The 26,375-nt window shown below is 41.2% G+C and overlaps 2 protein-coding genes and 1 long non-coding RNA gene across 4 annotated transcripts in view; 2 read left to right on the top strand and 1 right to left on the bottom strand.

Moving 5' to 3' along the window:
* Positions 1-1,860: 1,860 nt before the first annotated feature.
* On the top strand, positions 1,861-21,089 carry LOC150045669 (uncharacterized). Its single transcript, XR_016532831.1, has 2 exons — positions 1,861-2,081; positions 20,169-21,089. It is a non-coding gene; the product is annotated as an uncharacterized LOC150045669 (long non-coding RNA).
* On the bottom strand, positions 13,818-26,127 carry Spa17 (sperm autoantigenic protein 17). Its single transcript, XM_090319632.1, has 5 exons — positions 25,974-26,127; positions 24,657-24,837; positions 21,233-21,303; positions 17,677-17,763; positions 13,818-14,004 (listed from the first exon to the last, which is right to left on the bottom strand). Exons 2-5 carry the CDS (start codon positions 24,808-24,810, stop codon positions 13,873-13,875), a joined length of 444 nt encoding a protein of 147 aa, XP_090175758.1. The 5' UTR covers positions 24,811-24,837; positions 25,974-26,127; the 3' UTR covers positions 13,818-13,872.
* Siae (sialic acid acetylesterase) overlaps positions 26,128-26,375 on the top strand; it is a 33,090-nt gene continuing 32,842 nt past the window's right edge. For both annotated transcript variants that reach the window (XM_090319631.1, XM_090319629.1), the window contains exon 1: positions 26,128-26,337. Coding sequence is in view for 1 of the 2 variants with exons in the window: in XM_090319629.1 (XP_090175755.1) it covers positions 26,271-26,337 (67 nt within the window). In the remaining variant the exon portion in view is untranslated. The remainder of the gene's footprint in view (positions 26,338-26,375) is intronic.

The following is a 26,375-nucleotide window of genomic DNA, read 5'->3' as shown; positions in this document are numbered from 1 at the left end:
TGGGTGGCTGAAGAAAATGTAGACGACTTCTCCTCCTTCTTGGCAGATGCAAAAGGTATGAGTGTGCGTTACTGCTTGAATTTGAAATAGTCCCTGGTGTGTTGAATGAGTTGCCCTCAGCTGGGGGTGATTTTTGATTTTTGTTTTTCTGGTAGGTTCTGGATACTTGAGGATGTGGGTCTGGAGCAAGTATGTCACTGAGAGTATTTTGGGATATCTTGTCTCTGACCTTTTCCTCTTTCTTTCTCTACATCCTGGCCACCATGACATGAACTTTTCTGTTCTGCCATGCCCTTTCAAGATGGTGTCATGATGAAGTGATACCTTTGAAACCACAAGCCAGTGTAACTACTTCTTTCCTATAAGTTGTTTCTGCTAGATATTCTGTCACGTCAATAATAAAAGTAACTCAGGTATTTGGTCATAATGATGTAAAAGTAAGTAATAGAGAAAAGCGGTATTCGAAGGGGACCTATTTGCTATGATGACAACCTGACCATGTGGTTCAGTATCCTCTGGAACTGGTTTGTGGGAAGAATTTAGGAAAACTTGGCAATGCAGGCTAGAAAAGCCCTAAAACGATGTAAGCAGAGCTATACTGACTAATTCTGGAGGGAGAGCAGAAAAGTGACAGAGCACGAGTACTCACAATAAAGACCAAATTCCTAGGATTTCAGATGAGAACAAGGACTTTGTTGGGAATTGGACTAGAGGACATGTATGATACATTGTCTAGATTTTGTCAATGTTCTGTTCACTTTGATGAAACTGAACTGAAAATAATATTAGTATAGCATTTAGGCTGTAGCATCGTTATTCCTGGTTGTGTTTAGCCAGATTTCCAAGGAAAACTAAGAACAAAAAAGGTGGCATGGAATGGTTGAAAAAAGTGCAATCTGGCCAGAAAAGGAGCAAGTTGGAGGTTGAACATAAAGATGTGAGAGTTGAAGAGAATGGCACTATTAAAATAATCCAAGAAGCCAGTCAGTTGTAGGAAAGATACCTCGAGGGCATCTTTAAGGAGTTGTCCAGATTCTACCAATGTCAGGCTCCAGCAAGCTTGGAATCAGTGTTAAAAATGATGTAGACATTGGGGCTTCTAGGTGAGGCTAGTGAAGGAGTCAGACAACTATGTTACTAATCTGATAAAAAGGTAATGGGGAAGCTAGACAGAGTGGTTCACACTGGTAATCTCAATACCTGCAAGGCGAAGGTAGAAGGATGTGAGCCTCATCAGACCTCCTCTCAGAGAGGACGAAAAGAAATGGTGATAACATGCATGGATTTTTAGATCAGGGAACAGAGACATTAACAGAACAGAAGGGATTTAGGGAGATAGCACCAAATGGGGGAGGACTGGTAGGAAAAACCATGCATCTGTCTTTAGAGCAGTGTCTGGGAAATAAGTTGGAGGAAAAGATGAAAGTACAGGTCATGTTTAGATAGGAAGTGTTTCGGGGTTGGGCAATCCACCTGGAATCTCAAAATGTTTCTGTTTCGTTTTGAACATGGAAGCGGGTAGGTGGGGGAAGGACACGGTGTGTTAGCTGGATCTTTGTCCAGTTTTCCTGGAAGGAGACTGTGTGCTCTTGTGTTCCTGTGAAGGTGCTGGTGAAGGTAGCAAGATGAGGTGATAGTGTCGCTGCAGGAGGAAGAGTCAAGAGGCCTGGTGGGGATGAAGCTTGGAGTGGTTATCATTTTGGTCTGAGTGTTTGGGAGGCCTACAGGAAGGAGGGCCCATATTAGTTTCTCCCCTCACCCTTTCCTTTTCTGTCTCTCTTAAAATACCCTGTGTTCTTACAGCAGTGTGGCTGCTAATCTAAAATAAAAACAGCAGGAAATGCAAATGGTCAGGTTCTCCTAGCAACAGGAGCCAGCCCACGCAGGGCGTGTGGAGCAGAGCAAAACTGTCCTGAGGCTGAGATGCAGGTGGCTGGGGTGAGAGAGAGTCTCCTCTTCCAGCTGGGCCCCTCTTAACTTCTGAGAGGGGCTGCGCTGGTGGGCAGCTACCTGTTATGCAGAAGAAAGCTGCTATGAGCTAAGCTGTGCAAGAGGACCGACTATGGGGAGAAGACCCAAAGGTAAAGGGCAGAGCAATGCTAGGGTGAGGCCACTTGACTACAGTGTCTAGAGCGATGACTCTCAGAGAAACAACAATGAAGGGTCTTATCTGACACCTGGTTGAGAAGGGTTTAGATTGTGTACACATTTCTATGATCTACTGCAAGTAGCCCATGGAGCCTTGTTGTTCTCAAGGGTATGCATGGGAGGAAATGCAAGATGTCTCAGATTTTTAGGTAAGGGGATCATAATTAGGGAACTGAAAAGATTTTTTTTTCTGAGACATCTGGCTCAATCCTTTGTTACAATGGAAGAAACCAAGGTCAAGAGAGGTAAGTGGATTGCCTAGGACACAAACCTAATTAGTAGTGGAGGTGGAATTAAAAAACAGGTATCCAGGCTGAGACATTTCATTTTAAGTTGAAGCTGCTGACATCCCTCCTCTGCTCACAGCTAGATAATTAGAAGCATGATAACCTTGCTGGGGGAGGTGGATAGTCGTTCTGGGCACTTCCAATTACACTTGGAGACATTTGAGAGACTGCAAAGAGTTTGTGGGGGGAGCAGTGACAGCACCAGTGGGGTGGCAGGCAAAAGTGAGCAACTGAAAGCAAGAGAGAAGCATTGGTTGGAGGCAGAAAAGATTACTGGTGGCAGGAATTTCCTGGAGACTGCTCCCCCCACCACCAAAAAAAAGTGAAAGGAGAGGAAGAAGAGCCCTAGACTAAGGTGACACAGAAGGAAAATGGAGAAAGTGCCATGACTTGCCCAAAAGGCCAGACAAAGTGTGATTGAACTTGGAAGACAAACTGGAAACAATTTTGGATCCTAGGATCCCAGAGAAATCTGTGCCCTAGATGGCGAGGATCCCTATTACATAAGCAACTCTTTCATTACTCACACTCTGGCTTGCTCCTGTAAAACTCCTACAGCATCTCGCTTAGAAAACACCATGGAAGAAAAGGGTTCATAGTTCCAGCTGTATACTGTTGCATATTTGCTGCAAAGGATTCAGGGTAGTAATCAGTGTGTTTGTGAATGTGTGTGTCGGGGGAGGGGTAGGAGGCAGACTGAAAGCAACAAGTCACATTAGGAAAACTGCTATGCTCAGAGATGGATTTCAGAAGCACTGACACACATATGATCTGTAATATGTCTGCATGTATCACTTTCTCATGGCCCTGAGACACCCAGGACTCTGTATGTGCGTGTGATGGTGCTGGGCTTAAATTCAGGACCTGAATGAAATCCCTTAGTTTTTTTTTGTTGTTTGTTTGTTTAAGGCTCACACACCACCATTTGAGCCACAGCTCCATGTACATACAACTTTTTGAGGATTAATTGGAGATAAGAGTCTCACCGACTTTTCTATCTGGCCTGGCATAGAACTGAGATCCTCAGGCTTCTGAGCAGCTGGGCTTACATGTATGAGCCACTGGTACATGGCATCCCAGAATTTTTAGGGTGTCCAGTCTTAGTCTTGCCATGCTGCTTTACCCTTCTTGATCAGAGCCCTATGAAAGAATGTGGGTTTTGGTTATTGGCAACCTGGATTCAAATTCTAGCTTAGCAACTTAGCTTCTTAGCATTGGATTCTTTATCTGTAAAGTGACAGGAATTGTATCTGTTCCACAGAGGTGTGTGAAATCCTAGCACATCCAGACATACAGTAGGCATTCGACAAATGCTTGCTTCTACACTTCTTTCTTGTGCTTTCAGTTGCTCAGGGACCAGGTGGAAGAAGCAATTATGGTTGCCAACACAGGAATGCTATTTTTTAGGTAGCCCTAGATGGAGCTCAGATATATATTTCTTCACACACAAATTACTCATCCTTTATTATTGATTAAATAGATTTCTATAGGTTGATCTGTGACTGTCATCCCAGTATTTGTTTCTCACCATCATATGCCCAGCACTTGGTGTAACAATCAATAGACATTTGTCAAGTGTTACTTAACAGGAGGAAGAACATTTTAAATCATAGATCACCAGCTGGCAAAAAAACCAACCCAACCCAAAACAACAACAACAACAACAAAAAACCCCTGAAACATGACAAATAAATTCAAAAGTGAATTTAACAAGCTGTGACCCATATCAGGACCTTGGACAGTTCTCTTTCTCATCCAAGACAGCCAATAGGCTGCAGGAATGCCTTTAAATAAAGTTTGAGGGATGGGTGAGAATGAAGGGAGTCGCACTGGTCGAGATGGATTCTATTCACAAGTTGCTTTGTTAAATGGCAACTCATTTGTCAACTGCTTCAAGATAATAATGTAGATAATTGTGCATTTCCATGAGAAAATAAATGTTTCGAGGAGATGTGTGTGTGTGTGTGTGTGCGTGCGTGCGTGCGTGCGTGCGTGCGTGTGTGTGTGTGTGTGTGTGTGTGTGTGTGTGTAGGAGGGGAGTGTGTTTCCAGGAAATCTCTGAGAAACTGTAGGGCTCAGCTGACCAGTTAACCTTGGCCTTGGAAGTCCCATGTTCTGTTCTAGTCTTAGAGCAGCACAGATGAAGGACATAATCCATTGAAGTCTCCTCCAAATAATTTGTTCCCTCCTCTTAGTTGTGAACACTCATCCACCCATCCACCCTTCATATCTGTGTGTGTGTGTCTGTCTGTTTTTCACTCTCCTTGTCTGCCTGTTACATATACAGAGCCATGTCTGTGGCTTTTGGTTCTGCCATTTTAACATCAGTTCTGTTTCTCAAATGCGGATAGTATTGATTTGTTATCTTCTTACCGCTAGAGTTGTAAAAAACAAAGTTCCATGTCTGATATGGTGACTCCTCAGGTCTCATATTGTGTCAGCAGGGGAGGCAGCCTCCACATGAGAGCCTTAAATCCAGGGGTATAGTAGCTGGGCTCAGCCCAGGAGCTCCTGGGGAATCACAGGCTTGGGAAAGATGTGTGCCTGTCTCTGTAGTGTTCACAGGTGTTTTCTGAAGTCCCAGAAGCACCAGGGGCTTAAGCCATTTTCTTTTTTGCTTCCCACCCCTAACACATTATAGACCAAGAGGAGTCAGAATTCTAGACTTCTTATTAAGAAATGAAACATTTGGCCTTATCTTTTTGCAAAGTTGGGGATTGAACCCAGGACCAACATGCTTGCTAGGCAAACACTCTTAACACTCTAGCTACACATCCAGACCTGAACTTTGCTTTTTCTTTTCTAATATCAGGATTGTTGGTCCCTGGAATCAGACTGCCTGATAGCATTATCTGTGAAACTAGTAGAAAGTAAGAAAAATCAGCTTTCTTTTCACTGGTGGGAAACCAGGTCAGGCTCTGCAAAGGTACTGAAAACTCCCCCAGGCTGTACAGAGAGCATGTTCTGGTTTCTACCCAAATTAAAAAAAAAAAACTATAGAAGAAAACTGTGGCTGTCTACTACTGAATATCAGGGGAAAAGCAGAGATATTTTTAACATACAGAATATCAGTGAGCAGAATGCTAAGGAACTAGAAAACTTATTCCAATAAATACGAAGCATATGCTCTGCCCAAAGCAAACCCAGCTTTTGCTATATACAAATTTCACAAAGGAAAAAATGTAGGAAATTGCAAAAATATCTGACCGTAAGTGGGCTACTGCCATTGGCTTACAGGAGACCTGGAAGGCTGCACAAATGGAATGGCACGGAGCCAGGAATGCATGGGCCTTGGCCATCCTGAGTGGGTCTGGGTTTGTCCAGAACACTTCTTAATCCTGAGTGCACAAATTCCCAATGTACATATGAGTATGTAATGCCTGGGTGCTTGTCACTGACAATTACAATAGCACTCTAGCTTTACTCCTTTGAGTCTTCTAACATGCAGAAATGCTTATCTCTGTGGCAGAGATTCCTGAGATGGATAAAAATTAAAAATAAAAATAAATGGCACTTCGTTTTTTTTTTTTTAATGTGATGGGCTCTTCTTGCAAGGAGGAATGGCAATTTATATTCATCTCATTAGTGAGGTTTTAGTAATTGGGGATATCAATTTTAATGCTAAACCTGACAAATACTTTACTCTCTCCTATAGTGGGTAATTGCATCCCCAACAGCTTCTGCTTTTGTGCTGCCAGATGGAAAGGATGTATGTTTGCCATTTTCATTAATACAATTAGTACCTTAGCATCTGGAGCCAGCAGCCCTCCCTAGCTAATGCATTCGCTGGGCCCCAGGGCCTGGGTGGTGGGGTCTGCCTGCCCACCCCTCGAGCCAGGTTCTGGGGAGGCTGGTATGGAGGGAGTTGTCAGGAGAGCTCTGCTGAGAACCCCTGCTGACAGGACCAAGGCGCTAAACCACAACAGAACACACGCTGACTCCCCGCCCGCCCTGGCTCCCTGGCTGGGCTCACCCATCCTCAGCCTCCCCCCCACCCCCCCACCCCGGGGCTCTCTTCTCCTCGGGTGCTGTGGCTCCACTGGGAGGTGCTGGGAGCTTGCTCAGAAGTGAAGTGGATCTCTGCCGGCTCCCTCTCCTTTCCTCACCGGGGCCTCCCTGTTGCCCTCACTTCCCCTCTCCATTCTCGCTCTGATGGGTTGGTGCTCACTTGTGATGGTTTCTCTCGTGGAAAGACGGTGGACGCTGGCGTTTCAACGGGTCGGGTCTGGCCACTCTTCCCAACAGGCTGATCAAAGAGGGGAGAAGTAAGCTGCCTGCCACTCAGGCCTGTAATCCTAGTTACTCAAGAAGGCTGAGAGGCGAGGACTGAGGTTCAAAGCCAGCATGAGCTGTGGCTTGAGTGGTAGGGTGCTAACCTTGAGCATAAAAGCTTAGGGACAGTGCCCAGGTGGCCTCAAGTTCAAGCCCCAGGACTTCACACACACACACACACACACACACACACACACACACACACACACACACACACACGGGAGAAATGGAGAGAGGTTTTTTTGTTTTCTTAACGTGGCACAGGGCAGATGAAGAGAGCAAATAAATATTTCAACCCATTTTCAGAGTAGTAATGTGACATTTAGGTTTGTTGATTAAATTATGGTGCTGGGGCAGGGTCGTCAGCTCTCATTGGCTTTTTCCACTCAAGGCTGGTTGGAACTCTACCAGTTGAGCCACACCTCTACTTCTGGCCTTTGGGTGATTAATTGGAGACAAGAGGCTCATGGACTTTCTACTTTTCTTCTCTGGCTGCCTTCGAATACCAGTTCTCAGATTGCAGCCTCCCAAGTAGAGAGGATTGCGGGTGTGAGCGACCAACATCTGGCCTTTCTTTTTCTTATCTTCAAATAGTTGTACAAAGGGATTTCAATTCAACATGTTGGTTCATGAGGCCAATGCATCTTGATCAGTTGTCACCTCCTCTGTCATTCTCTCCTCTCCTTTATGCCCACTCCCACTCATCCTCTTGTTACCTAGTTCCATGCTCACATATGTGCACTGAATATTATTACTGTTTGTCTACCCTTCCTCTCTCCACTTTTCTGTCCCCCTTCGCTTAAGGCGTGTTTTAGCTTCCTGCATTCACCCTATGAAACTGTTAGTTGTTCATAGAGTCCCGCTATATTACACATTAATTTGATCATGGCATTATCCTTATATTTTATTGGTTTTTTTTTTTTTGCCAGTCTTGGGCTTGAGCTCAGGGCCTGAGCACTGTCCTTGGATTTTCTCAAGGCTAGAGCTCTACCACTTGAGCCTCAGCACCACTTCCAGCTTTTTTCTATGTATGTGGTACCGAAGAATTGAACCCAGGTCTTCGTGCATGCTAGGCAAGCACTCTACCACTAGGCCAAACTCCCGGCCCCATTATTGTCTTTTTTTAACTTTATAAAATGTTTTATGACACAAGCTAGACTCCTAGACCCTTCACTGACGTCAGGATTGTTTTTCCTGCCTGGAGTTTGAACCCAGGGTCTGATGTTTACTAAGCAGGCAGTCTACTCCGGAGAAATGCCTCCAGCTCTTTCTGGTGCTGGCTATGGCCTGGCTATATGGGGACTGCCATCAGCCTATGTTATGGTTTCCATCCTAGCTGAAATGATCACTGTGCATGACCATGGTTCAGCTTCTTTCTGTTGAGATTGATTCTGCCCAGGCTGGCTGTGGACTGTGAACCTCCCAATTTCAGCTTCCCACGTAGCTTAGTACCACACCAAGCAAGACATTGGGAATGTGGAGAAGGGGAAGGGAGAAGGTGTCTCACAAATTTTCCTTCCCAGTGCTGGCCTCAAATCATAGTCCTCCTATTCTCAGCCTCTAAAGCCACTGGCACCAAGCTGGAAACTTTGTTATATCACTAATGAAGGGAGCAGTAGGGTGTTCTATAGAACATCTAGACAACCAGAATTTCTCCACACTATTTTAAGACAAGGAGCAACATGGACATTGACTGAGATGAGAGAAGGGATGTGTTTGTGACTGTAAAGTTGCTTCTGATTATCTTCCATGATAAGAATAAGAGGAGGGCTGGGTGGCCCAGTGGTAAAGTGTTTACCCAGAAAGCCCAAAGACCCAGATTTGATTCCTTGGTACTACATATATAGAAAAAGCTGGAAGTGGTGCTGTGGTTTAAGTGGTAGAGCTTGAGAAGACCCAAGGAACAGTGCTCAAACCCTGAGTTCAAGCCCCAGGACTGGCAAAAAAAAAAAAAAAAGAAGAGGAGGAAAAGAAATTTGTTAGGCTGATTTCTACATACCAGTTTCTAAGGCTGCATTGTTTTGTTCCACAAAGTGACCACAGTCAGAATCAGCCATGAGTGATGTTTTGATTAAGCATGTGATAGGCTGCAGCTCTTCTCCAAGACCATCTGGATTTTTGCAAAAGCCAAGCAGGAAGTTAAATGGAGATGTGGGTAGAATCACACCCTGGTTCTGTTCTAATAGTAGAATAGACTCGTACAACAGTCTGCAGTTCCTCCAGGATGGTCAGTTTGCTTTCGAGTTCTTAATTTGGCAAAAGAGAGTGTGTGGTGGAAAGTTCTAAGGGCTTTTGCTTGCTACTTTAGTATTCCCTTCTGGCCACAGTTAACTTTACCCTGCAAGTCAGGGAGACAACATAAGGATTCTACCAGCTATTAAACAAATCTTTTCCCTGAGGCTAGGAACACAAAAATTGATCCATGATCCCATTCTACTTAGAACAAAACAATCTTTCATCAAGTTTACAAAAATATTCTCATTAGTAAACTAAATTGGCATTTCAGGGTCTGTGATTAGGGTTAATTCTGCTCCTCCTTCTTCTATCTCCTTTCTTTTTGTTTTGAGTATAAGGGCTTGAACTCAGGGCTTCATGCTCTCCCTTAGATTTTGGCTCAAAACTGTCCCTCAACCACTTCAGCTAACATCTCCACTTCCAGCTTTTATTTCTGGTTAATTGGAGATAAGATTAACCTGAGTTTGTCTGTTTAGATTTATTTTGAATCCTAAATAGTTAGGATTTCAGGCATGAGCCACCAGCTCCTGTCTCAATTCTTTTCAACTAGGCTGGAATTTAGCTCACCATTCTGGGTATGGAAGCAATGAGGGCTGGTGGAGGTGAATCAGAAGAAAAATCACATTTTATTGTCTGGCAGCTGCCCAAGGGCCAGTAAACCAAATTCTAGTTTTATCTATATTTACACAACGGTCTTCATCTTGTATCTTGAAACTAAAGCAGTAAATATTCCGAGTTTTCAACTTTGCAACTATTTACATCCTTTTCTAGACTTAGTTTTCATCCAGTCTAATGATCTAAGGAAAGGACATCTTTAAAACTACCACAGACACCTTCCACTTCCCCATCAGATTCTGGGTTGAGTAGTTAAGCTATTCAGTTTGTTCTTTTCTTTGTTTACTCTGTAGAGCCATCAAAGGCAGTCAGCTGACTTCCACAGTCTTTATAATCATTATTGTCACCATGGTGACTAAGTGCCACTGTTACTTTATTTCTCTTGCCCTCTACCTGAATTCATTCTTGCTATCACCAATGGTAAATTATCATTGTTATTTCATCAAAATGTTGCAAATTGCCAGTATCCTATTTTTTCCTGGTAGGGGAGTTTGCTTATGAGCTTCTTAAGACATGAAAGTAACAAACTATCCAAATAATATTTTGGGAGTCTATTTTCTTAGGTCCTTCCTGGTACCTATCCCTATATCTAGCTGCATTCCAGAAGAAAACACAGAGAATACTCAAATGTGTGTACCTGAGGTGGATCTGTAATCAAATGCAATTTTCTTGTAAAAACAAATGTAACCACTTTCTATCCTTCCTCTTTGGTGACAACAATAATACTTTTTGTTCAAGATTCCTTTTCCACGCACAGTCTATTTCACAAAAGTTATTTTAAAAGATGTTCAGGGACTGGAAGCATGGCTAAACAGTACAATACCCTACCTCACAAGCACAAGGTCTTGAAGCACAAGGCCTTGAGTTTAAACCTCAACACTGTAAAACAAACAAAACAATTAGCAAACATCCCCTAACCAGAACCCCACAAAGCAATCTCTGTTCCCTTTTGACTAGAGCTACCATCTTCCAGTAATGTTTTCCCCATGCCTTTAAGGAGACATGGAGTTGTTCCTTTGCCCATACACAGGTGAATCAGGGAATGGGCACTGTTCCAAAGGAAATGCCCCACAAGTATTACCAAGGTAAAACTGTAAGCCTCGCATGCTACTAGACTATGGTAGACCAAGAAGTTAAGGCACACTTCTTAAGATCGCGCGCGCGCGTGTGTCTCTGTGTGTGTGTGTGTGTGTGTGTGTGTGTGTGTGTGTGTGTGTGTGTGTGTGTGTGTGTGGCATATTAACTATTCTAAAAGCAATAGCTTCCTGAAATGCATTAAGAAAACTGAATGGAATAGGAAGTCAAAGAGAAAGGTACGTGGGTACATGGCATTAACTGAAGTGCCAGTGCTCCCCTTCTGCCTCCTCCCCAATCTCCTTTCCCCATAAGTAAGAGCTAATGGGAAGGAGCCTGAAAGGCTAGAACCTATTCCTTATGAATTCATGGTATAAAAGGTGCAGAACAATCAATTCCTGTAAAAAACACAAAATAAAAACAAAACAAAACCACTTCTGTTTTCTGTATTAGAGGCTTTCCTAATGTTTCACAATCCTGGGCTGATCAGAAGTGATTTTATTGAAGAGAACTGCAAAGCAGATTGTATCATATGAGTAGTTTTGTAGTGATTTCTTGGGACGTTTGTTGGGAACTTCGAATGTCAGTTATTTTTAGGTCAGGTTTCAAGGCAAAGAGCTTCTGATCTCACCTTTAGAAGGTTAGAGTCTTTGTCCTATTTGGGAAAGTTATAAGTCACTATATGCACAATCCAGTATATGTTGGAGTCATTTCAGCTTCTTCTGTGGGTGTGGTATTTTTATTCTTACAGGACCCGATATCTTGCCATTTAGAGATTATTCTATTCCCTCAAATTAGAAGTCTCCAGATTTCTTCTAAAAGAGTTTGTAGAAAAGGATTTTGCAAATTGCTTTTACTCAAATTTTTTTTTGAGTTCTCCATTTAATTCTAGCTCTTGCGAACCCACTGGCTTTAGTGAAATTTGTGGGGCAAATTACGTTGTCAGCCTTTCTCTGTGTGAGTTTGGAATCTGGCTTTTCCTCTTCTGCTAGATAAACCTGGTTTTCAGCTCCCAAATGTTACTGTCTCATTTTTTGTTGCCCTAACCATTTTTAGTTTTTTTTTTTTAAAAACAAGTAATCATTTGTGTTTCATATGGACACAAAATTAGATGCAGTTCTCTCTGTTAATCTAGAAGTTTCTAACTAAAAAGAATGGTATTTCTCTAGGTGTGGTGGCTCCAATCTGTAATCCAAGCTACTTAGGAAGTGGAAGTCAGGGGTTCTTGAGACTAGCCTAGGCAGAAGAGAGGTTTGGGGAGACTGCCTCCAGTGACAAGCACCATTATCAGGCGTGTTTTTCCAACTGCAGGGGAAGCACACACTATCTGAGCACATCGGCACCTACCTATACTTCCCAGTGACATGGGAGAAGCGTAAGTAGAAAGTCTGCAACCCAGGCTGGAGTAAAGTGAGAGTCTGCCTTGAAAATGACCAATGTAAAAAGGGGCTGGAGGCATGGCTCTTGCGCTAGAATGCTAGCCTTGCTAGCCTAGTGAGCCAAGTTCAATCCAGAGTACTGTCAGAAAAAAGAAAACAAATTCAGATAAATTATTCACAGTCTAATCAGGACACAAAAATGATAGGTGGAAGCTACAAGCGATGAGGAAATGTAAAGAAAACAAAAAAAAAGTACAGGATGAGATCACACAGTTAAAGAGAAAATATTTTAAGACTTCCTGACTCACAGCTGACCTCAGCCCTGTAGACTGGTCCCAGAGATAGGACTTTTTCATTATCAAGAACTCAACCCCTCAAAGGCTGCTGTTCTCACCATGGTGACAACCCACTTCCAGTCAATTGAAAAATGTATTAGTATTAGGTACTTAAGCTGTTTTTGTCTGACCTTCTCTGTATCCATTTTGTGTTTGTCATTGTTTTAAGCCATTCTATCTGCAGTGACTTTGCAGTCACCTTGGGCTTTTGGAATGGCATGGCTGATCAATAACCTGTTCGTAACAAAGATCTAAAACTACCATGAGGCAGAGCTGAGCAGATCATTCTCAAATGAGGATAACTGCCTGTAATGATCAGGCTGTACTCTGGAGCTGGAGAAATCATCTCAGGAATACAGAAATGAGATAATGACCAGTCAGGCCACAACTGTAGCAGGATGCTTTGGCCCTGTGCCCCTAATTCTTTTTCTATTTAACCATAACACTCATGTCTTTACGCTGAAGGTGGCTGAAGAGGAAGTGTCATCTTCTAGTGACATCATGCCAGTAATCTCCTTTCTGTTCTACATTTCTTTCCTAATACTTTTCTACCACTTTTACTACACACTTGTCTTGCTTAAATTCTTCTCTTGGTGGAGACGAGGATTGAGGTTAATGAGCTGCAGCAGCACACACACGTGTGCACGTACACACATACATACGTACATGCGTACACACACACACACACACACACACACACACACACAGAGAATTGGATGACTAAAATTGCTATAGAAAACCACCATTAGGAACAGAGATTGCAGAAGCTACCACCATTCCAGACTTTCTTAGAGGGGTTTGTTGAGAATAGAAAGAAATGGTATAGTGTAGAGCTAGCATGTAGCAGCAAGACAGTGAAAAGGAGAAAGGGTACTAGAGCTGGATGGAGATTACAGAATGGCTTCTGCAATCTTCATAAGTTTTGACTGGAAAGGATCCCTTGAGTGAATCTTTGTTGTATGGCTTGACAACTTTAAGTTCCAGGAAGGGCAATGAGGCATCAGAAAGCACCCATCTGAGCCTAAGTATTAGAGGACAGCACTCATACTCCAGCTCTATAATTAAAAGGCTCGAAGTGTGGCTAGTGGTAGGCCCATGAAGCTCTGGGTTCGATTCCTTGGTACCACATACACAGAAAAAGACAGAAGAGGTGCTGTGGTTCAAGGGTAGAGCACCAGCCTTAAGAAAGCCCAAGAACAGTGCCCAAGCCCTGAGTTCAAACCCCAGGACTGGCAAAAAAAAAAAGAAGAAAAAAAGGTATTTATATATAAACTTAGGACAAGTATAAAAAAAATCTTCATGCTCTCAGGGAAATCTTCAAGTGGTATGTTTCAGTGTTAAGTTTATTGTTTAATAAATGCTAATAACAGCATTATAAATGCTTTTTTAACAGCAATAAATGTTTCATTTTGTTTTACAACATCAAATCTCCCTGACTAAATTAAAAAAAAATGACAATCACACGAGGTTGATGAATTTGGATTGTTTTTTTTTTTTTCATGTTTTCTGGGGGTAAAACCAGAGTCCTCACTTGGTTTCCTCTCCGCTCTCCTGTTGATCTTTCATTTTCTTTATCTCTTCTCTGGCCATGTGTCCCCGGAAAGCTGATTGGATTTTGAGAGCAGCATTCTCTTTTTCTTTTTCATCATCAGAGGACTCCTTCATTAAAAGGAGAGAAAGTCAGAGACTTCTCCAACACCTCATATTTTCTTTCTTTCTTTTCTTTTTTTTTTTTTTTTCTGGTCTTGGGGCTTGAACTCAGGGCCTGAGCCCTGTTCCTATGTATGTGGTATGGAGGAATCGAACATAGGACTTCATGCATGCTAAGCAAGCACTTTACCACGAGGCCAAACTACTCCCAGCCCACACTTCATATTTTCTTTTTTTTTGATTGGTTGTGGGGCTTGAACTCTGGGACGAGGCTCTGTCTCTGAGCTCTTCAGCTCACGGCTAGTACTCTACCCTTGAGCCACAGCACCATTTCCAGTTTTTTTTTTTTTTTCTTTCTGGTGGTTAATTGAAGGTAAGAGTCTCATAGACTTTTCTCATGGGCTTTCATGCTGGGGCTGGCTTTGAACAGTAATCCTCAGATCTCAGTCTCCTGTGTAGCTAGGATTACAGGCAGGAACCACCAGCACCCAGCTAACACCTCATATTTTCTATGCCACAAAATGAATAAATTTAATCAGCTTAGGGATATAACTGAGATCTGTTGCTTCCTGAGGGAATTTCAGATATTATCACATTGTATATGTACCAAATAACAAATACCAAAACAGCAGAAATTTTGTTTTGTACTGTTAATATGTCTTTGCAATAAAAAATTCATTGCCAGCTTCTTTTTTTGTACAAAAAGCTATTTAATAGTTTTCTGAGCAATGATATTTTTGAGGAGGAAAACAAGACTTGAAACACAGTAAAAATTTTAAAAGATAAGAAATGTGTTGTTCTGAAATAATGATGATTATATAAGATGGGTTTAAAAATGTTCGCTTATTGGGTTCTAAATGATTTCTAAAAATCAGAATCATACATTGAAGGGTGGAGTGTCAGAGAGTAATTCTTTTATCTTAGTAATGTCAGCTTTAAACATGGCTGACCTTGGCATATTTAACATGACTGACTTTTGGCACATATTTCTTCCTCCTCTATTTTTTTCTTTTAAATAGATATAACTTACAGAGAGTAAAACATATGGATTCTGAGGTTAACACTGAACACACATATATAGTACTTAACAAGTACATAATACTTAATATAAATCTTTAAACTATAAAGATGATAAATATGCAATAAAAACAAATATAATTTGTGATGAAAAGTTGAAAGGTTTTCTTCACCTTCCCATATCCTGTTCCTAAGAGGTAATGGTTATCATGGTTTCAGTGTGTATGGTGCATCTATGCGTGCATGTGTGTGTGCATAGGTATGTATATGTACCCTTCTAAAATTTCTCTACATGCAAAATACATTCATAATGCAAATGCATTTTTGTTTTAAAAATGGGGGGGGTGTGAAAATGTCACAAACTAATGTGTACTGATTTTAAATGAGATCATACAGCTATTTACTATTTTTTTGCATTTAGCAATGTATCTTGGCTCTCTTTTTTTGGTTGGTTGGTTGTGGGTCTTGAACTGGGGACCTGGCCACTTTCCATGAGTTCTTTTGCTCAAGACTACTACTACTTTGAGCCACAGCGCCATTTCCAGATAAAAGTCTCAAGGACTTTCCTGCCATGACTCTGAGTCATAAATGCTCAGATCTCAGCCTCCAGAGTAGTCAGGATTACAGGCATGAGTCACCAGTGCCTGGCTTGGCTCTATTTCCTATGTCATTATTTTAATAAGTCTATTCCCTTTCCCTCCCTCCCCCCCCCTCTTCCTTCCTTCCTTCCTTTCTTTCACTAGTCCTGGGCTTGAGCTCAGGGCCTGAGCATTGTTCTTAGACTTTCTCAAGGCTAGAGCTCTACCACTTGAGCCTCAGTACCACTTCTGGCTTTTTTCTATGTATGTGGTACTGAGGAATCGAACCTGGGTCTTTGTGCATGCTAGACAAGCACTCTACTACTAGGCCAAACACCTGGCCCCTAAGTCTATTCTTTTTAAAGACTTTATCATATTGCACTGTACAGATACACTTGGATTTATTCACTTAGTTTCCTTATAATGGACCTTTGAGTTGTTCTATTTCTTCCCCCACACTCATTACAAATAAATTAGGGAAAATTCTGTTCTTAAACCTTTGAGAAGGGGTATCAATGTGTGTGAAGTAATGCTTCTTCTATCTGGCGAATATAACTGTAATCCCTCTATTAATTACAATAAAAGATACAAAAAACCTGCTTTAAGTGTAAATAGTGTTACTAAAACCTTGGAGATGATATGCCAAATGGCAAATGAATTACTCGCAAGCTGGAAATCAATGAGACTAACCTCAACTCTCATAAAAGCTTTTATAAGGGCAACTACAAAACAATGAGGAAAGGACACTTCCTTTCCTTCACTGCTGATTTCTCATATACTATTAGTATTAAGTTTATTGGGTTGTATTGATATAATTATGGAATAACTTGCAAATATTTCAGGGACAATCTATGCTTTGATGGGTGTGAGGCAAGGTATTGCTTAAGTGACCACCTTAGGTGTCAATTATTGGGTAAGTGGAATATTAGGATAGAAAATGGACTGAGAAATCTGGCTTTTGATGCTGTAGAGAGTGAATGCTTTTTCCTCACCAGGGTGTGGTTTTGAGCCTGGACTATGAAGAACAAAGGTAGTGGTGCTGGTAAATATTTAAAAACTGGCTCTCTAGAAAGAAGTAAGTTCTGGGCTGGCAGTTTGGCCTAGTGGTAGAGTGCTTGCATAGCATGCACCGAGACCTGGGTTTGATTCCTCTGTAGCACATACATAGAAAAAAGCCGGAAGTGGTGCTGAGGCTCAAGTGGTAGTGCTCTAGCCTTGAGAAAGTTCAAGGACAGTGCTCAGGCCCTGAGCTTAAGCCCAGGACTGGCAAAAAAAAAAAAAAAGCAAGTTCTGATGTGTAGTGTTCTTGTTGTCTTAGTATTCCCACAATGGCTGACTTTAATCTATTAAAGTAGGGCCTCAGCTACTTGGAAAGTGGAGACTGAGGAGAGAGAAGTTTGAAGCTCACCCTATCAAAAAAAAAATAGAAGATTCAATCAAAAAAACTATTAAGCAAAAAGAAAAAAAAAAGGTCTGGGGAGTATGGGTCAAATGACTGAGTACTATCTAGCAATAATGAGGACCTGAGTTCAAACCTCATCTCTCCAATTAACCACCAGAAATCTGGAGATGGGGGTGTGAGTCATGTAATAGAGCACGAGCTTTGAGCTGAAGAGCTCAGGGACAGTACCCAAGGCCCAGAGATCAATCCCCACAACTGACCATGTATATATATATATACATGTATATATATGTATATATATACATGTATATATATACATATATATACATGTATATATATATACATGTATATATATATATGATAACTGACTCCTATTTGGAGTATAATTTTAAATTGAGTAGTGGTATTTTTTTTTTTTTGCCAGTCTTGGGCTTGAGCTCAGGGCCTGAGCACTGCCCTTGGACTTTCTCAAGGCTAGAGCTCTACCACTTGAGCCTCAGCACCACTTCTGGCTTTTATCTATGTATGTGGTACCGAGGAATTGAACCTGGGTCTTCATGCATGCTAGGCAAGCACTTTAACCACTAGGCCAAACTCCCGGCCCGAGTAGTGGTATTTTTGTATTCACACAAAAATACAAAATTCTTTGTGCGAATACAAAAATACATGGTAAAGATTACATACTAAGGCGGTAGCCGATGCATCTTCCTTTTTCATGGATGTTGAGGTCATTTCCTGGACAAGGTCACATTTCACAGGTTGTTCTTGTTCCTAGAAAAAGGGGACAGGGTCAAATAGATAACATTTCTCAGTAAATAATGTTTTATTCCAGATCACACTTCTTCAGGATAATTGGAAATTTATTGAGAAGTGAAGTAGGGTGAATTATATTCTATACACAAGTCCCATGTCAATATAATTCCCAATATAAGTATAATATTAAATTATATATATGTCTTTTAACGAAGAAAATATATTGGAACAGAAGGAAATAAATGAAGGAAATTCAAGGAACTCCCACTATATATAAGCAAATATCTGGGGGCTAGGAGTTTGGCCTAGTATAGGGTGCTTGCCTAGCATGTACAAAGACCGGGGTTTGATTCCTCTGTACCATACATAGAAAAACGCTGAAAGTGGTACTGTGGCTCAAGTGGTAGAGCTGTAGCCTCAAGAAAGCCCAAGGACAGTGCTTAGGCCCTGAGCTCAAGCCCCAGGACTGGCAAAAAAAAAAAACCCACAAAAAACCAGATATCTGCTTTTACAATGTGTTTCATTGTTTTACATTAAAAATAAACTAGTAGTATGAATTAGCAAGCCTAATGCATCATATTAAAAATTGGTAACATGAAGTAATACGTCTTGTAGAAAGTATGAAAAGAGGTCAATAGTTTTTTTTTGTTTTTTCCCCCAGGCTGGGGCTTGAACTCAGGGCCTGAGTATCATCCTTGGGTTTTTCTCTACCACTTGAGCCACATCACCACTTCTGGCTTTTTTCTGTGTATGTGGTACCAAGGAATACAACCTGGGGCTTCATGCATGATAGGCAAGCACTCTACTACTAGGCCCGGTCAATAGTTTTTAAAACAAGAATAAATGCCATTGTGTTTTGCAATATGAAATTTATGGATTGCATTTATGGATTAGAAACCAAGTCAATATTAGAGAAAGGGAAGGAGATGTAGGAAAGAGGTAAACAAAGCAAATGGGGTTAGGGTGAGTGGATACGTTCAAAGTATATTATGTATATATGTATGAAAATGTCACAATGAAATTCATTTTGTACAATTAGTATACGTTAATTAAAGACTACATCAAGGAAGTCAGTTTTGCTGTAGGCGATGATTTAAGTATAAAAAGAGAAATTAGCTCTTGTCTGTTTTTTTTTTTTCAGTACTGAGGTTTGAAGTCAGGGGCTCAGACTTGTTAGGCAGGGGCTCTACCATTGAGCCATATGCCCAATACCATGTTTTGCTAGTTATTTTAAAAGACAGGCTGTCTTGCTTCTTGCCTGAGCATGTGTTCGGCTTGGGATCCACTTATTTTGGGTTCCATAGTTGCTGGGATAACAGGTGTGCACCACTGTGTCCAGTTATAGGTTCAGAGGGTCTTGTCAACTTTTCTGCCTAGGCTGGTCTCAATTTGTGATTCACTCCTTCACTGCTTATTTACTTATTTTTGGCACCAGACCTGGGGCTTGAACTTAGGGCCTGAGTGCTGGCCTTGAGATTCTTTTTCTCAGAGCTAGTACTCTGCACCATTTGAATCTAGCACCATTTCTGGGTTTTTCTGAGTTGTTTATTGGAGAGAAAAGCTTTATAGATTTTTCTGCCCTGGCTGGCTTTGAAGCACCGTCCCTCAGATGTTAGCACCCTGGGTGACTCCCATTTTAAACCTCCCAAATAATGGATTAGCTATAAGCCACTGGTACCTCACAGCTTGGTCAATTTTGACATGGCTGTTCAAGTCTTCCTCTAAAATAGAGGCAATGCTAATTCCCCATCTTTAGAAGAAGAGCTTCTAAAACTCACAGGATGGAAATATAAGGACGTAAAATTAAACTAAAAAAGACTTTAGAATTTAAAAGGAAAAGAGACTAGGAAATTGCTGTGTGGTACAAGGACACAGAAATTTTGAACATTATCCTTTTTATTTCCATAAAACATGAATGTATAATACAGAAATATAGTTAAAATAGAAATAAAATAATTCCACATGCAGGCATACATGGACACAACTTCACTTTTGAACTCATGAAATAAGTGATAGCTACTTCTACAGGATATTCTCCAAATCTACTGGAGACCATCATCAAAACCTAAATTTTGAATTTTTTTCTCTTAATTCTACTTTCTTTTTTCTTTTTTTTTCTTTTGCCAGTCCTGGGGCTTGAATTGAGGACCTGGGCTCTGTCCTTGGGTGTTCTCAAGTCTAGTACTCTACCTCTTGAGCCACAGCACCACTTCCAGCTTTTTCTGTATATGTGGTGCCAAGAAATCACACCCAGGGCTTTGTGCATGCTAGGCAAGCACTCTACCACTAGGCCATGGTCTCGGATCTCTTCTATTTTTTGTTGGTGTGTTTGTTATCAATAATAATTTCAGTTGTTTAAAAATAATTAAATAAAACAAAAATGTCAGTAGTGTTATACAATGATTATTGTTTGTTTATTTAAGATGTATCTTCACTTCGTTGCTATGGCCCTGAACGTTGGAGCTCAACTCTACTGCCTCAACTTCCTGAATAGTGGAACTACAGAGGAACACCAACAAACCTGGCTAATGATCTCAAATTTTAATGTACCTACAATTTACTTTGTGGGTCTGATCAAAACGTAACTTCTGATTTGTAGACCTAGAGCGGTGCCTGAGACTTTTAAATTCTATCAAGTTCCCAGTTGATAGCAGTGATGCTGGTCCCACATAATGATCTTAACCAATCATCAGAACCAAAGAAAACAATGTTTTGAACTTTCCCCAGAACATGTATAGCTTCTAAGGAAAGATACTGGCTTCAATTTAAGGTTGGAGTTTTTTGAGGAATCTGTCTTTGAGAATACTTGTAAGCGAGAAAAAAAGGTTCTGTTTCTTCTTTAGAGATTAGTTTTATAGAAAAGGTTATATAAACCATTCATTCTAATTTGTCATTTGTAACATGCTGAAATAATTGGACTAAGTGCTTAATGACATATCAATAACTCAGAAGTTGTTGAGAACTTGCTCTAAACATTGTGGTGCAAAAAGAACTTGAATAAATGATATAACTTTTTTTTTTTTTTTTGCCAGGCCTGGGCTTGGGCTCAGGGCTTGAGCACTGTCCTTGGACTTTCTCAAGGCTAGCACTCTACCACTTGAGCCTCAGCACCACTTCCAGCTTTTTGTTATGTATATGGGGTACTGAGGAATCGAACCAGGGTCTTCGTGCATGCTAGGCAAGCACTCTACCACTAGGCCAAACCCCTGGCCCTGTTCTATAACTTTTAAGTATCTTCTTGTTGATCACTGTTCCATTTAAGCAAAATATCTGTACTCAATTCAGATACTTGGGAAAATAATTACTCATCGGAAAAAGCACAATTAAAATGTTTTAATATGTTATTTTTAACGCCTCATGCATTTCTTACAATTCTAGAGAGATCTTAGTAACCTCTGTTTTGGTAGAGAGGATACAGGCCCCCAAACCCTTGGTTTACAAAGTACAAAATAAAAAGCTTAAATCTGTTAGCTTTACGGGACTATACCTTGAATGCATGGTTGTTATAGAAGCGGTCGTCTAACTTAGCCCCCCATTCTGCTGGATCAAAGTTGGTTTCTAGATAATAAAAATATAATTTCAGACTTACAGTTCACTAAAGTCAATCTAGAAGAATAACACAAAAAGTTCTCTGTTTCAAATCATGGGTTCTTAACTGACAGTAAAAATCTGACATACAATTGTACAAAGCATGCAAAAGCAGGGATCATTGAATAGTGATATTATAAAAGCACTAAAAATGTATTTTCTGCCTTTATAAAATTCATAACAAAATGTGAGAATATTGAAAAATAAATATTGACATTTTCATACATATACTAGCAAACACAGTAAAGTGTATAAAGTCAATGTTATACAGTCAAGTGTTCTAGGAAGGAGGCACATTACACAGGGAGTTGACAGGAAGAAGTATTTACATTCAAGTAGAATTTTTCTGTAACTTTTCATTATGAAAAATTTCAAACAAGAAATTCATGGCAATAGCATACTGAAATCCCTTTTTACCGTATATGCTAATAAAAAAGAAAAATTCTAACTTAGAAAGTAGAGTAAATAGTAAAACAAAAATCTCTGGTACGTGTTACTTAGATTATATAATTAGCAACTCATCTTATTTTTCTATAACTTTTCTATAAATATTTCCACCTTTTCTTCTGATTATTTTTAAACTAGCCTTTCAGGAATCCTGTTATCTACAAATATTTCTTTCAGTATGTCTCGCTAAAATATAGACTCTAAATGTAACCTTGACACCATAATCATATCTAAAAATATAATCCCTTAATATTGTCCAGTCGACTCTCCAGTTTACCCCATTGTGCATTCCTCAGTCTTTGTGTTGATTCACATTAGACCCATAGTTCTGGGTATTCAGAGATGACAATCTAGGTGATAAATGCCCAACAACATTGAGTTGCTTATCATCTTGAGGCTTTTGAAACGTATCTTTTTTTCTTTTTCATTTCTGCTATATGGTAGGCAAGCAATCTACAACTGAGCTACATCCTAGTCCTGAAATGTACTTTCTTTAAAGAAAAAAAACGTATCAAAAGGTTGCATGAATATCTTTCAATTCCAACTTAGGATTATAGGATTTAATTAACCTCTTCTATTTTTGTAACTGGATGCCATTTTCCCTTAAACTAAAAAAATCTTATTCCTTTTAACATTGGTATGGGTACTTGTTTTTGTCCTTAATATGTAAAAGTAATTCTAGAATAATCCTTACATTAGTCCACTATTACTAAACCATCTGAGGAATCAGCTTAAAGAGAGAAAGGCCAATTGGCTTAAGAGTTTTGGAGATTTCAGATCAAGACCAATTGACCCCTGGTTTGGGGGTCTGGAGTTACAGCGAACAATATGCTAGCAGTATATGTGGAGGATGTTTGCTTCATTTCCAAGTGTGAGAAAGGAAGGAGGAGAAGAGGGAGGGAAAGGGAGACAGAAAGGGAAAGAGTGTATAACACATAGAACTGATTGGGTTTTGTTTTCCCAGCTTTATCTCAGTATTATTTTATAAGAAATCCACTTTTCCCCTAGCATTTTGAGATACCGTTTATATTATATACTAACATATCTCCTGTCCCCAAAGCTTAAAGCCAATACTCATTTATGGAATGGGCTTAATAACTCAGTGGTGGAGGTGCCATGCACAAGGTCCTGGTTTGATGTTAAACACTATAAAAAATAAAAGTACTTATGAGGAACGATAGCAAATGAATTCTTGCATTGTGTGGGAGGCTAGGCTAGAAATCTGTAGTGATTGCTTTTGCCTTTCTGGGGAAACTAAATTTTGGTGTTTCTATTAGTTTGATAATTCATCTTTGTTTGATATGAGTAGAAGTGGATGTGGTGTTTAAAATGGTTTACCCATTGTTTTATCAGTGAAGATCTAGTATCCTGAGACCATTAATCTGAATCATCAATTGCTTTTATTACTGTGATCTGGTAACAATGACTCAAATGTTTTTGTAATAGTATGTTCCTGAGTTCTAAAATTAAACAAATGGCTAAAATTTTTTTTTACTGCAAGAACTTGTAAAATTAATGGATAATAACAAAATTAATGTTTATGGTAGTTCTCTTTTTCCAAAGGATTTCTTTTAATAATTTTCCCCTTAAATATAGTTCAGCACATGTTTTCAGTAGAAAAGCTTCAGATTATGCAATGTATATTCACCCTGACTGGATATGGAAAAGACCAGGAAAGACAGGAAAAATACAGGAAATTGGTAGAAACTTTGAGCTCTGCAGGGCAGAGCAAAGGCAATGGGTGGAACAGTTGTATGTACCAAGGGAGTTGTTTTAAATTCAAGCCCTGTGCTAGGTCCTCCCTCTGTAAATTGATTTACAGTGGAAAGTCCTTTGTTTTTCCCTACTCCTGTTCACATTTACCACTTTACTGTTAACATTTTATACAAAATGATCCTTTTATTCTGGAGGTTATTTATTTTGGAGTACTGGGGAACTGAACCTAGGGCCTTATATATGCTTAATTTGTGTTCTACCCCGAGCCATATCCCTAACCCAAGAATAGGTTTTTTTTTTTTTTTTTTGCCAGTCCTGGGCTTGGGCTCAGGGCCTGAGCACTGTCCTTGGACTTTCTCAAGGCTAGCACTCTACCACTTGAGCCTCAGTACCTCTTCCGGCTTTTTTTATGTATGTGGTACCGAGGAATCAAACCCAGGTCTTCGTGCATGCTAGGCAAGCACTCTACCACTAGGCCAAACTCCCAGCCCCCCAAGAATAGGTTTTAATACAAACTTATAACTCTAATAATTCTCTTTTTGACTACTGGAGGTCTGATTTGATAGTGATTTTACGAAATGAGAGACCTTTACTTTGACCTTCAGGCATGTGTTTTAAATTTTTGGAGAGGTTGGGATTTTTGAGCGAATAAGGAATACAAATTTCCTTCCCCAAGTTGGCAGTTCATTTTTCAAAGCAGTTTGTCTCTGTGCCTTTATTGAAGAACAAGTTTCATATACTCTAGTGAATTCTAATTTACTTAATCTGAGTGAATTATTTTTGTAACACTTATAATACTTTCAAATCAGAAGAATCAAAATTTATAGAAACTGCAAATTATCTTCTGAGGAAGAACAGACTATCAACTACTAGGGATGATTAGAACAATCTGTTGGGAAGTAAGAGGTTACACTGTACCATCTTTTGAAGTTCCACACTGTGTCCATGAAAAAGACTGAGGAATTAACTGGTAATCTCAAATAATGTGAAACCACTTTAAGGTATCCAAAAGGTGCACATCATTTTACATAGCAAGAACTGTTATTTGAAGCTACCTTTCCTAATAAAGATGTTTTGCAGAATGAAGATGGTTGGTAGGTTTTATTATTATAACCAAATGCTCTTAGACAGTGACTAATTTTTTTTTTTTTTAAGCTTACTCTCTCTTTTCTCTAGAAGGTTCTCAAAATATGCTGCTGCAAACGCTGGTATATTTTCAGGTTGCTCCCTCAGAATCTCTCGGGTCAGCCCTTCAAGAAGATTCCCAAATCCTTGAGGAATTCGGTAGTGGGTGTTGGAGAATGGAATCGACATCTCCTTAGGAAGAATTGCTTAGGGTACCTAGAGATTCATCAAAAAGTATTGATTTTTATAATCATCTGATTTTAATAGAATCACAATTATGTCGACAATTTACTTGGCTTGGCCCAAGCTTCTGGGCTTTAACTCTTGTTTTTTTTTTTTTTTTTTTAAATTCACACAACCCCAGTCCACTCTCTCCTTCCAATGAATTGTGAATTATCCACCACAAATTATATCACAGATACATACCCATTAGATTAGTCAAATCACTAAAAAAAAAAAAAAAAAATCGCAAACCCAAGAGACTTTCCGGGATGACGCTAAGTACTTTTTGTCCGTCTTTCTTACTGCTCTTACAACCGCGAGGTAGTTTACAGACTATCCCAGGACGATTCGGACGGCACCTTTGCAAAGCTAGTTTAACTGAATTCATCGCCACATGCCCGGGCTCTGCGGCGGCGGGTCTAACGCTCATGGAAAACTAGTCTTAAGGTGTAGACATTCGCCCTTCCTTCCAGCTCCGGCTTCTGGAAAGGCGGCCTCTCGGGTCCCCTCGAGTACCTCTCAATGTGGAAGGGGGTGGGAGGGGACGCGGGACGGCCTCTAGAGCTCCAGCCTGGGGACGCGCAGAGGAGTCTTCCCACGGCTCGGGTTTAGGCTTGGCCCAGGCCTTCTCCTTCCGTCGTGGAATACGAAAGCTACCTCCGGGCTGGGCGCCCGCGTGATAGTCTGGGCCTGTTTGTGAGCGTGTCGATGCGGGAATAAAGGAGGAGGCCGGGGCGGGGGGGGGGGTCCGGGTTGGAGGAATGGGCGGCTTTAATGAGGCCTAATGGCGGGGGGGGGGCTGGTTCTTGTCCCCCACCCTCTTTTCTCTGAAGCGACAGGAGATGAGGCGTGGAATCCTTCCAGGGCTGTGAAAAAGCACTGGGGAGACCCTGAACCGAGCTGGGGGCCGGGGCGGGGTGCGCGGCCTGGGGGTGGGGGTGTGATCAGGCAAACGGTGGGCTGGACGTCCAGGACCCAAGGGGTTCCAGGCTCCCAGCGGCCTGGACTCCCCATTCGGCACCAGGCTTCCCAGGGCCGTCGGGGAGGCTGAGAGAGGGTGAAGGACGACCAGAAAAGGCGAGGCTTCCCGGCTGGACAGGAAGGATGGGGGTGGGGAAAAACCGCCTCACCTCGCCTTTCTCTCGGTGGTGGTGCCAAAGGGATGGTTCCGCCTGTTTTTTCTCGTTGCTGGGTAACCGTTTAAAAAAAAAAAAAACTACGGTGGCCGGAGAGGCACGCCTTCAGGCCTGGAGGCGGCGGATGGTTTCGAGGACTGAAGGGCCCGAGGAGGGTGGAGCCTGCCTTCTGGCTCCGCCCCGGACCCCGCCCTAACCACGCCCCACATCCATCCGAGCCCCGCCCAGGCCCCGCCCCCACCGGGGTACTATCTGGAGGACGGCGGGGTTGGTGACGAAACCTTCGCCGGCATGGTGGCCCCGGGGTCTGCTTTGGGGCTGGTGCTGCCATTACTCCTGTGGGTCGGCGTAAATTCAGGTGAGCGGCCCGGCTCGGCCGGACCCTGGCCCCTCACA

This window comes from Megascapheus bottae, chromosome 27 (assembly GCF_031878675.1).
Source record: "Megascapheus bottae isolate mThoBot1 chromosome 27, mThoBot2.hap1, whole genome shotgun sequence".
NCBI lineage: Eukaryota > Metazoa > Chordata > Mammalia > Rodentia > Geomyidae > Megascapheus > Megascapheus bottae.
This window is presented reverse-complemented; position numbering and strand designations above follow the sequence as displayed.

Excerpts from the sequence above, each read along its gene's own strand:
- Spa17 (XM_090319632.1), bottom strand. The coding sequence starts at position 24,810 with ATGTCGATTCCATTCTCCAACACCCACTACCGAATTCCTCAAGGATTT. Across the intron at positions 21,304-24,656 it reads CCTTCTAGAGAAAAGAGAGA|AAACCAACTTTGATCCAGCA; the intron begins GTAAGCTTAAAA and ends TTTATTATCTAG. Across the intron at positions 14,005-17,676 it reads ATGCATCGGCTACCGCCTTA|GAGTCCTCTGATGATGAAAA; the intron begins GTATGTAATCTT and ends CTTTTAATGAAG.